This window comes from Lethenteron reissneri, chromosome 39 (genome assembly GCF_015708825.2).
Source record: "Lethenteron reissneri isolate LAM-NWPU_2019-01 chromosome 39, ASM1570882v1, whole genome shotgun sequence".
Classification (NCBI taxonomy): Eukaryota; Metazoa; Chordata; class Hyperoartia; order Petromyzontiformes; family Petromyzontidae; genus Lethenteron; species Lethenteron reissneri.
Window position 1 is genome coordinate 5,693,977 of NC_083817.1, and position 14,645 is coordinate 5,708,621.

A 14,645-nucleotide genomic window follows, 5' to 3' on the forward strand; every position below is an offset into this window, starting at 1 on the left:
TGCAGCCTGTTAAGGCTATACGGGGAATCTTTGTCTTTGTCAAGGTGATTGTACAGATGATTGTAGGCGTTTGCAGGTAAATGCACACAGTTTTCAACAAGAGGACATCGGATTTAAAGCTTTCGTGACTGCAGGGATTCATCTTCTTGGTTCTTTCGGTAAAGTCACGTAGAAGGGAAATAATAAAATAATAAAAATAGAACATAATAAAATACAATTCTCACGACGTTTCAGCCACAACGCAAGCAGCCGTCCTCAGGTGAAGAACAGGTCTGTCGGAAAGACAGCGTCTGAATGACGGCTGCTTGCATTGTGGCCGAAACGTCGTGAGAATTGTATTTTATTATGTTCTATTTTTATTTTATTTTATTATTTCCCTTCTGCGTGACTTTACCGAAAGAACCAAGAAGAAGAGGACATCCGTGCAGGTGAGTGCACGTCCTGCACACAGATGTGCACAGGTGAGTGTGTGGCACAGGTGTGCACGAGTGTGCACACGTGAGTGTGTGTGTGGCACAGGTGCGTGCGCGTGCCTTTGAAGAGCGGGTTGACCTTCCAAACGCCCAGGCAGCCGAGGCTGGCGAACTGGCCGAAGGAGAGCTCCAGGAAGAAGAGAGGGATCCCGCAGAACACGAGCATGATGAAGTACGGGAACATGAACGCTCCTGCAGCGCGCACCGCCGGGCCCGGGGAGAGGGTGGGGGCGACAGGGAGGGGAGGGGGCGGCAGGAGGAGAGGACATCACTCAGTCACTTCCCGTGCAGCTCACATGTCTGGGATTACATCGAGAAGCAAGAAGCGATACTCGTCGGCAAGGGACGACGTGGGACCGCGGGTGTCCACGTTAGGCCCCGTGTAGAGCACCCCCCTCGCCCCCATCTCTCTCTCTCTCTAGCGAGCTCGCGAGCTCTTCCCCCTTACGCTGTGCGAGGCCACCCGACTCAGCTGCTGAAGGCGTCGCCACGCGATGGTGCATGGCGACAGCATGGAGAGTTGAAATAGCCCGACACGCGGCCCGACCCGAGAAGCTACGCACGCTTGGATGACGGCGGGCGGGATGAGTCGTCGGAGAGGGGTGATGGCCGCTGGTCAACATCGTTTTACGGTTTAGCAACCCAAGGAGACTTGGGGAGGGCTTAATCCAGCAGCGGATGGATCACGGCTCATGCGGGTCTGTCCTCCGTCACTTGAAAAAAATGCTTCATCCAGCAGTGGACAAACGATGGCTCGTGATGGCTGGCCATCGTTAAAGTCAGCCAGCCCTCCATGCCCCCACCAGGCCATTAGCCTTGACTCTAACCCTGACCCCAACCCATCCGTGTGGATCGTGCATCGCTCACTGAGCCAGGCGTGGTGCTGCACGCCTCTGTGACCTATGTACCAGAGGTCGCAATCGGGTACCCGATACCCGTACCCAACCCGATACCCGTACCCAACCCGATACCCGGCTACCCGTACCCGGCCGAGTATCAGGTACGGGTACGGGTACCCGTTTGCGACCCTGGTGCGGCCGGGTACGGGTACGGGTAAGGAATCAAAACCCGTTTGCGACCTCTGCTATGTACTGGACTGGATGTGTGTTGAACGTCTTTCGCACCGTACGTAGCCAACCATGCTAATCGGAGGTGCGGGTGGGGGGAGTAATCGGAGGTGCGGGGAGAAACGCTTTGGCGGTGAGGGTTGGTGGATAATGCAGAGATTGGTGATACCTCCCCGAGCTGATGTAGCCGAGAGGTGGCAGTTCAGCAAGTAGGTTCATTTACCTGATTTGTATGTTGTAAAGGTGCTATCCCCTCGCACGTGCAGTGGGTTTCCTTCCACAAGAAGCTAAATGCGAATTATTTAAAATGAACATTGGCCAATCTTCATCACCACTTTTTATTAGCTATTATATATTACCGGGTAAGGCCACCCTGAGCTGTGTAGCTCTTTTTTAAAATCCTTTATATTAAGTTCACTTGCTTGCGTGCTTGCTTGCTTGCTTACGACCGTGCAAATCTTTCGGTCGTTTTTCAACCCACTTCCCGTGATCCAATCGAGCTGACATTTTGCACACAGATTCGTTGTGCGTGACAATAAATTTTCGTGAAAAATTTTACACTGTTTAGAGAAAAAATTAATTATATTTAATTACCAATTGCTTAATGGTGGCAGACAATCATCTGACCCATAGGTGGCAGCCATCTCAAGCCAGAAGACGAGAGGACTCTAGCCGCCACGCATATAAAGGATTTATAGTGAAAAACTTTGTTTTTACGGGTAAATTTTTTAGAAGCGACCTGGCCACAAATGGTAGCTCAACGAAGTGGATTATCACGTAGAAATGTATAGCAGCCAAATACCCTAAACGCGTGATGTTGATTCTAACAGTGGAGGGAAAAACTGGAGGACCCGGAGAAAAATCCACGCGACCACGAGGAGAGAGATCACACAAACTCGAAATATACAGCAGCAGGCGTCAGTGTTGGGATCGAACCCACGCCCTCCTGCATACCAGGCGAGGTCGTTAACATCTCCTAGCCACCGTGGCACCCTCCTGAACGTGAGTCCTGATATTCAGTGACACTTTGCTGGATAAATAAATCCCATTGTTGTTGTTGCTGCTGCTGTATATGACATTGACCATGTTGGTGCCGTAGGAAGGAAAAAAAAGTAAGCTTTATTATATATTTATTTAATTGATTGGCATTGTGACTCATGCTGTAATTAAATGAAATTGCTGATTCGGTGCGTTGATGCATTATGAATGGAGATAAGGCCGTGCTGGCTATAATACTTGAAACAGGATATTAAATATTCATAGAGGACCATATTACTGGGTTTTATTGCCATATTTTAACTGAATTTTTAAAAGTCAAATCAAACTGGCTTCCCACCCCGTTCCATCCTCCTCCAGCGAGCGTCGGGAGAGGCTCATGACCACGGCGGAGGCGAGTAAAATCCATACGAGTCCCCACAAATTGGTATTCACTTCATTCACGAGAAAGGGATTCTGAGCCGAGTCAATTTCTGAGTGGGGTTCAAACCCGCAACCTCTTTAACGCGAGCTGATTTGTTCTAACCGCTGTACCACCTCGCCACATATACAACAACATCACCATAATGACTATTTTTGTCATCGTTATTATTTACAATATCGCTCTAGCTTCATCAGCCTTGATCTACCCACTGCTGGATGAAGGCCTACAGCCGAGCCGCTGCCGGCCCTCACTGTCCTGTGATGTCGCAAATCATCAAGATCACTTGATGGGCAACCTAGTTATACTAGTTAGACTAGTTAGACTGGTTAGACTGGTTAGGCTAGTTAGACTGGTTAGACTAGTTATACTAGTTAGTCTAGTTAGACTGGTTATACTAGTTAGACTAGTTATACTGGTTAGACTAGTTAGACTAGTTATACTGGTTATACTGGTTAGACTAGTTAGACTGGTTATACTAGTTAGACTAGTTAGACTGGTTAGACTGGTTAGACTGCTGGTTAGACTGGTTATACTGGTTATACTGGTTATACTGGTTAGACTAGTTATACTGGTTATACTGGTTACACTGGTTAGACTGCTGGTTAGACTGCTGGTTAGACTAGTTAGACTAGTTATACTGGTTAGACTAGTTATACTGGTTAGACTGGTTAGACTGGTTAGTGAGCCAGTCTAACAAATCAGTGAGCTTGAAATCGCGCTTGTGCACAGCAGCTAGATTCTAGGTCCTACGCGCGAGCCGATTTCATCGCTCCATCTCCGTAGCGGACGTGCCCGCTGCATCCTGTGCAAGCCCGTCCACTTTGACATACGCTGTTTGTGCAAATAGGTATGTTGCTTTTAATTATGAAGTATATCACTGGTGTTTGCATGGGCGTTCGAGTGTCACGATGCATCGAATAATCATTTTGATCAGTGATACACCCATTGCCATTTGAATTTACGACGTCCAATTCGCCTTCACGACGATATTAGTTGTGTCTAAGGATTGTACCCATGCGACCCGAACTATGCACCGGAGCGTGTAACCCCGCTGTTGTCTGCTCTCCTTCAACGGAGCAGGAGGAACAGCGGCGGCAACGACCCGAATCTCTCCCCGCTGAAGCCCTCTCCTCGTGGCCAGCAGCAGCAGCAGCACCAGAACCTCCCTGCCATACGCAATCATCGAGTAGCCTATAGGCAATGTTAGTCTATGGCACATTTCAAGTATATGGGCAATGTTCAGCCTATGGGACATTTTAAGTATATGGGCAATGTTCAGCCTATAGGCAATGTTTGTCTATGGGGCATTTCAAGTATATGGGCAATGTTCAGCCTATGGGCAATGTTAGTCTATGGGACATTTCAAGTATATGGGCAATGTTCAGCCTATAGGCAATGTTAGTCTATGGGACATTTCAAGTATATGGGCAATGTTTAGCCTATGGGCAATGTTAGTCTATGGTACATTTCAAGTATATGGGCAATGTTCAGCCTATAGGCAATGTTAGTCTATGGGACATTTCAAGTATATGGGCAATGTTCAGCCTATGGGACATTTTAAGTATATGGGCAATGTTCAGCCTATAGGCAATGTTTGTCTATGGGGCATTTCAAGTATATGGGCAATGTTCAGCCTATGGGCAGTGTTAGTCTATGGGACATTTCAAGTATATGGGCAATGTTAAGCCTATAGGCAATGTTAGTCTATGGGACATTTCAAGTATATGGGCAATGTTCAGCCTATGGGCAATGTTAGTCTATGGGACATTTCAAGTATATGGGCAATGTTCAGCCTATGGGCAATGTTAGTCTATGGGACATTTCAAGTATATGGGCAATGTTCAGCCTATGGGCAATGTTTGTCTATGGGCAATTTTAAGTCAATGGACAATGTTAGTCTATAAGCAATTTTAAGTCAATGGGCAATGTTAGTCTATAAGAAAATTTAAGTCAATGGGCAATGTTAGTCTATAAGCAATGTGAGTCCATGGGCAATGTTAGTCTATAAGCAATGTGAGTCCATGGGCAATGTTAGTCTATAAGCAATGTGAGTCCATGGGCAATGTTAGTCTATAAGCAATGTGAGTCCATGGGCAATGTTAGTCTATAAGCAATGTGAGTCCATGGGCAATGTTAGTCTATAAGAAAATTTAAGTCAATGGGCAATGCTAGTCTATAAGCAATGTGAGTCCATGGGCAATGTTAGTCTATAAGCAATGTGAGTCCATGGGCAATGTTAGTCTATAAGCAATGTGAGTCCATGGGCAATGTTAGTCTATAAGCAATGTGAGTCCATGGGCAATGTTAGTCTATAAGCAATGTGAGTCCATGGGCAATGTTAGTCTATAAGCAATGTGAGTCCATGGGTAATGTTAGTCTATAAGCAATGTGAGTCCATGGGCAATGTTAGTCTATAAGCAATGTGAGTCCATGGGCAATGTTAGTCTATAAGCAATGTGAGTCCATGGGCAATGTTAGTCTATAAGCAATGTGAGTCCATGGGCAATGTTAGTCTATAAGCAATGTGAGTCCATGGACAATGTTAGTCTATAAGCAATGTGAGTCCATGGGCAATGTTAGTCTATAAGCAATGTGAGTCCATGGGCAATGTTAGTCTATAAGCAATGTGAGTCCATGGACAATGTTAGTCTATAAGCAATGTGAGTCCATGGACAATGTTAGTCTAAGGACCCATAAAATAAACCACTGTAGTCTCTCGTTCCTTCAACGTCGGAGGAACAGCAACACGACACGAACTCTCTCTCTCTCTCTGCTGTGAAGCCCTCTCGTCATTGCCCTCGAGTTCCTGAGCCCCATTGCTGCTGCTGCTGCTGACATCGCCATCATGCGCGAGAGGAGAATGCAACTGCGATCGTCAATTACTGTGGACTCGTGCATTGCGCCGTGTGTGATTGGTTCATGTGACCCTCGGTAAGTGACGACAATTATTTGGCGAAGCAGCTGCTGCTCCTGCTGCTCCTGCTGCTGCTGCGTTGGCAGTGGTGCACGAGCACGGTTGACAACAAACACAACTCGACACATTCATCCGCGAACAACGCAGTGGCCTTAACATGGCCATAGACATGCAATACGTGGCCGACGTTTCGGGCAATGGCCCTTGTTATTTAATTGCTTATTTTATATCGGGAAGAAGGGCCGTTTGTTCGAGACGTCGTCTACCACTGTGTGTACATATAGTTACAGTAAAACCTTGGATTGCGAGTAACGTGGTCTGCGAGTGTTTTGCAAGACGAGCAATTTTTTAAAATAAATATGAATTTGATAAACGAGCGAGGTCTTGCAATACGAGTAGTACGCGTATACGCTTTGTCTGCCGAGCGTCACGTGATCACACCTGACACACGAGTGCTTTGATATACGAGTGCTTTGGATTACAAACACGTTTCCGGAACGAATTATGCTCGCAATCCAAGGTTTTACTGTGCTTTGAAAAGAAAGACTCGCTTATTGCATCGAATCGCAAATCTGAAGCGCGACAATCTACAGAATCGTCGGCTGCTCACTCCCAATGTCATCGTTGACTGCGCCCCATGAGCTGAGCAGGTGAAGTGACATTGCAATCTCGGAAGCGTAAATGACCGTACTGCACACATCCATCCCTCTCTATGATACACTGCACCGAGCCACGTGACGATTCAAAACAAACACAGGCTAACAACAACAATAATGATAATTGGTTCTTTACCCTTCTATCTGGCAACAAAACTGACACCTTTTTGCAAGGAGTCATGTTTGCATAGACCGCAATACCTGCAGTCATAATACAAACAAAAGAACATAACTCTGATAATGTGCACTGTCCTTGAAGTTGATTGGTCCACACCCGAGACAGCTTTCCTTCGAGCCTAGTCTCATATGGGTTGGACCAGATGACGCCAAAAGGCGTCAGAGTTATGTTCTTTTGTTTGTATTATGACTGCAGGTATTGCGGTCTATGCAAACATGACTCCTTGCAAAAAGGTGTCAGTTTTGTTGCCAGATAGAAGGGTAAAGAACCAATTATCATATTTTTACTGGCAAATGAGGTCCCCATAGTGTAGTTAACAACAATAATAATACGATACAAAAGCAGAAACACAACACACTCACAAACAAGAGCCGCAGTGTAGTCCAATCTAACCTAATTACGTGGGCAGCCTCTGGCAGTCGTAAAAAGAGGAACGTGATCGCGGTATTGAACTCATGCCCAAAGACTCGTGGGTCCCCTGCTGCTGCTGCTGCCACCCTCCCCCACCACGTACATTCATCATCACCACCACCACCACTGCCATCACCGCCGCCCATCAGCCACAATCTATCCACTGCTGGGCCGAGGCCTCCCCAAGACGTCGACACGTCTTACGATGCGACACTCCATCTATGCTCCCGAATGTTTTTCTCCGATTTCATCGCTCCATCTCCGCAACGTATGTACTCTCGGAACGCGTTCCACCCTCTTGGCTAAGATATCCCAGTTAACATGCCAACGTTGGCTCGACGTTGGCATGTGGTTGGAGCCCTTCGGCCAACGTTGGCCCGACGTTCCATGTTCAGTGGGATGCGGTGGTCAGTCCTGAACAACAACCGCCAAGAACACGTTTATTAATAGTCCACGTGACATCCATTCCCTGTGTCCGTCCTCCAATTCGGCAGCTCCCCACCGCGCGGTCTGTAGACCGCTGAAGCTACTCAACGCCACGGGAAATACTCCGCGAATCAGTTGCAGATACTACAAAGAAGGGCCATTGCCCGAAACGTCGGCTACTGTATTTCATACGTTTCATTTTAAGGCCACACACGGTGGTGGTGTTTTTGACGAGTGCACGGAGTCATCAGTTGGTTCTGCTGGAGCACGGCTGCCAACGCAGTAAGCAGCATCGCTAAATAACTTTGTGGCAGCTACGCGATGATTTTCTTTCTACTATCCCTGCACGAATGTATTTGAGGGTTGGTAGCCTCACCAGGGTTCCAACAAAGCTGCGATCCAATGCTCCGAAACCACGTTGCTGCTCCCCCCACCTTTCATCTCTCAGTGAACTTCAAACCTTGCGCCTTTCCTTACTTCCTCGGGAACTCTTCAGCTCTCGCTCCGCTTTCTCTGCTAATGTACGTGTGTGTTTCCGGATCCGCACGGTCACGGGCAGGCGATAAATATTCACGGCTTCCCGACACTAACGCAGGGTTCAGAAAGCCACGTACACGGCCGTGTTTAACGTTCCTGACTGTGTGTGCGTGTTTCATGTCTGTAACTCGTGTGTGTGTGCGTGCGTTTAAATGTCTGTAACCCGTGATTCGTGTTTGTGACGTCCAGATCACAGCACCGGCAATCAATGCACTTCTACGACGAGCGATGAAAGTGCTCTTTTCGAAATGGGGTCAACGATGGTGGTAACTGGACGGCTTGGGGAGTTCATAACGACCGTGTGAAAGAATCACTCACTGAGCACGCACCGATGAAAGCCTGGGTTTGAAACCAGGTTGCGGCTGCCCGCGAGTGAATCGCCTTCTCGAGTGCGCAGCGAGTTTAATGGTCTCAGGCTCGGCCACCGATGCATCGCGACAACAAAAACGATCTTCTTGAACTTTGGATTGTTGTTTCATTCTGATTTTTTTTAAACGTTCAAATTTCATGGAATATAACTTCCAGCAACTTGAAAAATAAACATTCGGTGAGGACATTGGCTCTGATGATGATGATGACAATGATGGAGTAAGAGGGTTAAGCCACCCCCCCCCCCCCCCCGTTACGTTGGGACCCCTTTTCTCCCACAAACCCCATGCATGTTCTAAGGTGGGCGGTGGTGGTGGAGGGGTAATGGGATAAGGGGATGCGGTGACAAGAGCTGGAGGCGGAGGCGAGGGCAGGGGAAGAAGGGGGGGGGGGAGATCCGTGGCTGGCACTGACCCCCTCTCAGAAGGCAGAGAGATTCATTGACTTTGCCCGGCCTATACATTTCATCAATTAGCGCGCCGTGAATCGGGCCCTTTGTGCCGGTGACTTTGCGCGGGACGATAAATTTTTTAGTATAAACCACGGGAAGGTTTCGTAAAGCGCGCGCCGCCGTGTGGGATGGTTCCCTCATTATTGAGATTCTATTTTTTTTTCGTAAATCCAAGGGGGGTGGGGGTGGGGCGGCTGACCCCCCGCGAGACAGCTCGCAACGAGACGCGTCCGCACACACAGATCCCTCTTCGTGTCGATTGTTTTTGTCCCTCTTCGTGACCCCCACCCCCAATCCCTTCCCCCGCCCCCCCCTCCACGCCATTCCTCCTTCACCTCTTATTCTTCCTCTGCCGGCCGGAATTAGCATATTCATACATCGTAGCTTTGTGCGTGCGGCCAGATTAATTCTGTGAAATGTAAATTCCCCCTTTCTCTTCCGACGACACGCAGAGCGCCGCCGACCCGCTCATGCGTACGTGCCTGAATTTCGTTGGCCGTGTTTTTGTGTGTGCGCGTGTGTGTGTGTTGTGGTGCGTGTGTGTGTGTGTGTGTTGTGGTGTGTGCGCGTGTGTGTTGTGGTGTGTGTGTGCGTGTGTGTTGTGGTGCGTGTGTGTGTGTTGTGGTGTGTGCGCGTGTGTATGTGGTGTGTGTGTGTGTTGTGGTGCGTGTGTGTGTGTTGTGGGGTGTGTATGTGGATTGAATTTTCACCCTCGGGGCTCCTCCAGAAACAACAAAAAACCATTGCGGATGGCCACGTGGAATGTTCGAACGCTCACTGCGGAGGAGAGGCTGCCACTCCTCTGTCGGGAGCTGGACCGGTACCGCCTGGATCTCTGTGGCATTCAGGAGGTCCGGTGGACCGGTTCTGGCTCCTGCCACCATGAGGGGTGGACAGTCCTCTACTCGGGGCAGGAGACTGCCAAACAACAGGGTGTGGCTCTTCTTCTGAACAAAAGAATGAAGGGGGCATGGGAGCGTGGCGGTGAGGTGTGGGAAGCTGTAAGCCCCAGGATACTTTGGGCTCGCCTTCCCATCAACCAGAGGCGAGGAGTGGTGGTCGTGGTTACTTATGCCCCCACCGAAGACGAACATCCGTGGAGGGATGCAGGCAAAGCCGATGAGTCAGACGCTTTCTATGACCTCCTGTCACAGGTGCTGGCTAAAGTGGCCACTCGGGACAGAGTCATCTTGTTGGGTGACTTCAATGCCCGAGTTGGTCATGATGCTGGTACCTGGTCTGGAGTGATTGGAAGGCATGGGCCAGATCAGCTCAATAATAACGGTAGGAGGCTGCTAGATTTTTGTGCAGCCCATGGGCTTGTAATTACCAACACGCTCTTCCGGCATCGGCGCATCCACACAACATCATGGATACATGCCGGGTCCAAGCAAGAACATCTGCTGGACTACATAGTGACGGACCAGCGGATGCGAACCCATGTCCTTGACACCAGGACCTACCGTGGAGCTGATCTGTCCTCTGACCATCGACTAGTCATCTGTAAGATGCGCCTGCCTTTCTTCCACTCTAGTGGTGGGTGTACACCCAGGATCCCATTCCAACCAAAAGTGGCCTGGTCTCAGTTAGCTGATGAAAGTTGCAAGCGAGAATTTCATCATCGCTTGCAGCTGGGGTTGGCATCGTCCCCCACTCCACCTGATGTCGAGGGGAAATGGGCGAGGTTTAAGACTGTGACTCATGCAGCTGCAATGGCTGCTTTGGGTACGCGGTCCAGACCTCCCAGAAACCCTGGCTGACAGAGGAGGTGTTCAGGTTAATTGAGAAAAAGCGTCAGGCCCACTCTCATCGCCTACAGCATCCCACGTCAGAGAATGAGGAGGTTTACCGCAGCCTTCGCTCGGAAGTTCGGAGAGCCGTAAGGCGCTGTAAGGATGGGTGGTGGTCGCAGGTTGCTGAGGAGATGGAGTCTGCCTCAGTGGCCCGTGATCACAAATCACTATTTAACTCCATCAAAAAAGTAACCTGCAGCGCCACACCTATTACCATCATTAGAGGAAAAAACGGTGATCCAATCTCCGACCCCCAGGAACAGGTTTGCAGATTTGCTGAGCATTTCTGTGAAGTCCTGGGGGAGGGAAATTCTCTCAGCCAGGAAAACATCATGGCACAAAGTGGTGATAACCCTGCTGAGGCTGCGGTGCCTCAAATATTGGAAGAGGTCACCCCCTGTGAGTGGCTGGCTGAGGTGCCAGCTGTTGAGGAAGTACTGAGGGCGATCCGGAGTCTGAGACCAGGGAAGGCATCGGGCAGAGATGATCTCCCAAGCGAAATGCTGAGGGAGGGTGGCGTTTGTGCACAGACTGCCCTATATGACATCATAACAACGGTCTGGACCACTGGACGGGTTCCGCAGGACTGGAAGGATGCCCTGGTGGTTCCTCTCTTTAAGAAGGGGGACCGTACCGACTGTAACAACTACAGGGGCATCTCACTCCTCAGTGTGCCGGGTAAGGTCCTGGCAAGGATTATTCAACATCGCCTTGCTAGGCACGCTGAGGAGAGGCTTGCGGAGCCCCAATGCGGTTTCAGGAAAGGGCGGTCCTGCACAGATGCCATATTTTCTGTCCGTCTGCTACAGCAGAGGTGTAGGGAATTCCAAAAAGACCTACATCTCTGCTTTATTGACCTGGTCAAGGCCTATGATACCATCAGTAGGACTGGGCTCTGGGTTGTTCTTCGTGCTTTCGGAGTCCCTGACCCTCTGCTCACGATCATTAAGGACCTTCATGATGGTGAGCGGGCCCGGGTAAAACTACGTGGCCGGGAGTCGGAGCCTTTCCCTGTACACCTTGGGGTGCGACAGGGATGTCCTCTGGCTCCCACATTATTTAACATCTATTTTGACCGCGTAGTTCGTGAAGCCTTCAATAGCTGTACCGGAGGAATTTCCATTTGGTACAGATATAATGGGAGGCTGATCGACGCCCGGGTGCGATCAAGGGATGGCTCCCTATTGGTCAACCACGTTATGTATGCCGATGATTTGGTAATAGCTGCTCATTCAGAAGAGGAGTTGGAGACGCTGCTGCTGAGACTGGAGCGTGCCACCAAGAGGTGGGGCCTTACCATCAGCCCCACCAAAACCAAGCACCTGCCTGGGTATTTTGTACCATCGGACACTCCACCCCCACAACTCCCAATTGGTGATGGGGCAGTTGTGGAGAGAGTGGAGAGTTTCCCATACCTGGGCAGTGTGCTTATGACCGGCTCCAGTCTATCAGCAGAGGTCTCACTCCGAATCAGTCGAGTGGCAATATCTTTTCATCGGTTGCGTAACGCTGTGTGGAAGCTACCTGGTCTGTCGCTCCGCACGAAGCTTCAGGTCTTCTCGGCCACGGTCATTCCCTCCCTTCTCTACGCTTGCGAGACGTGGACCCCCCTGGTGGAGCATCTTCGCCGGTTGGAAACATTTAGGCTGGCCTGCCTACGATCCATCCTGGGTTTAACCAGGCTGGATTGTGTGAGGAGCTCACAAATCCTTGAAAGATCTGGGCAAAGTCCCATCAGTGAGCTCCTCCGGCAGGCAAGGCTGCGTTGGCTGGGTCATGTAGCCCGCATGCCCAGCCACCGCATGCCTAAACAGCTTTTGTTCGGCCGGATCGAGGGGGCTAGACGGGCGCGGCACGGGCTGGAGAAGAGATGGAGTGATGTGGTACAGGAGGACGTGGAGCTGAGTGGACTTGCCGATGACTGGTACCAGCGGTGTCAAGATCGGCCTCAGTGGAGGAGGCTCGTGAAGGACGCTACTGGGCAGTTGGAGGCAGTCGCCCTCCAACAACAACGGAGGGCGGAGGAGCGACGCTCACAACAACGAGCGGAGCGCCGGGTGGCTAAAGCACAGCAAGTTGGCACAGTAGGGGGCACAGGTGGTGCATCAGCCAGTCATCTCGGTCATCTCGGTCAGTCGACCCGTGGCACCTGGGTCTGCCCCGTGACCTCCTGCCAGCGGGCTTTCGACACTTCACGTGGCCTCAAGGTGCACTTGGCCTGGCACAAGCATCGTGGTGACGTCACCGCCACTTAGTGGCGAATGGCGGTTGTTGTTGTTGTATGTGGTGTGTGGTGTGTGGTGTGTGTGTGTGTTGTGGCGTGTGTGTTGTGGTGTGCGTGTGTGTGTGTGTGTGTCGTTACTCTTGTTCCATTGACTTTTACGCATTAATGACGAGCCGCTAAGCCACCGGAACGCAAGAGGTGGGGTAAAGAAGCGTTAAAGAAACAACACCCGAGGGAGCGGGGGGCCATCTCCGCAACGACGACGGCGAAAAGGGCAACGCCAGGAAGGAATAAAGCATCCGCGCGCAGTTGGGGAACACTTTGCACGAGTATTTAACCATCCGCGATGAAGGCTGCTAACGCGGCAGCTGCCAGGACGCAAAGTTGCGTCTGTCTTATTTGCCAAAATAAAAATAATAATAATACAGCTCATTCTCGCCCTGGAGAGAGTGTCTCTGAGCCGAGAAACCTCCGAGCAAACTGGCCGGTTTTCAATCGGTGTGGGGGGGGGGGGCAGGCCCAAACAGCAAAACAAAGTTTACTAGACACATTTATTCGGGTTGGATTTCACCTTCTGCCTCTGTACACCCTGTCCAACATCACGCCCTGGCCTCCCACCTCTGGGTGGAAAAATGTAAAAGTAACAAATGGATTCTATGACATCTCTCTCTCTCTCTCCTCCCTCTTTTTCAGATCACGTCGGCGTTGCAGATTCCCCGTTCTTTGTGCGAAGCATCTTGGGGTATGGCAGCCACATCTCGACGTCTCACGAACACAACTCATCTGCCACGGGAGACGGAGAGCCGTGAAATCGGATCGGAACTGCGCGGATGGATTGTGTTGCGACGCGAATCCGGGAGAGATAGCGACGGTGGCTCTTTGTGAGGCCTTCATCCAGCAGTGGATAGAACATGTCTGCGATTGCAACTGCTGCTGCTGCTGATGATGATGATGGACTGGAACGTCGAACTAGCGTTTGTTGTTTTTCACGACTGTGGCTGTCGTGGGGTCCGTATACCCCCCCCCCCCCCCCACTCCACCTACCCCACAATTTTCAAATACGGCTCAGAGTTACCCACGCAGATTTTGGAGCGAGAGAGAAACAAAAATGTCCTGGCGATATAGAGCCCCGTGGTTGTTTCCCCCCCCTCCCCTTTCAACGCCGCGGCGACGACGTGAAAGACACGCCGCTTGCGCCGATGACGAACAACTTTAGATACGCGGCGGCGCACGGGCAGGCCCGTGAGCTCGGGCACTGAGTCACGAGGGCACAGGAGTTTGTGTAAATGTAGCATGACTGTCATTCCGTAGCAGAGGTCGCAAACGGGTTTTGATTCCTTACCCGTACCCGGCCGCACCAGGGTCGCAAACGGGTACCCGTACCCGGCCGTACCCGTACCCTACCCGTACCCGTACCCTACCCGGCCGGGTACGGGTAGGGTACGGGTATCGGGTACCCGATTGCGATCTCTGGGATGAAGCCATGTTGCAGGCGCGGGTGGGTTGATTCTAGGAACTTGAATTGTGAGAAGAGACAAAACGTTGGGAAATGAGTGACAAACAGTTACTCACCAGTGATTCACGGTCTACCCGTACCCGGCCGCACCAGGGTCGCAAGCGGGTACCAGTACCCGGCCGGGTACGGGTAGCCGGGTATCGGGTAGGGTACGGGTATCGGGTACCCGGTTGCGACCTCTGTTCCGTAGGAACCGTTATGAAATTGGGG

At 50.7% G+C, this 14,645-nt stretch overlaps 1 protein-coding gene across 3 annotated transcripts in view; it reads right to left on the reverse strand.

The window, feature by feature from the left end:
* SLC6A9 (solute carrier family 6 member 9) overlaps positions 1–14,645 on the reverse strand; it is a 114,321-nt gene that overhangs the window by 23,247 nt on the left and 76,429 nt on the right. For all 3 annotated transcript variants that reach the window (XM_061567824.1, XM_061567825.1, XM_061567823.1), the window contains exon 4: positions 534–665. In XM_061567824.1, the coding sequence (XP_061423808.1) occupies positions 534–665 (132 nt within the window). The remainder of the gene's footprint in view (positions 1–533; positions 666–14,645) is intronic.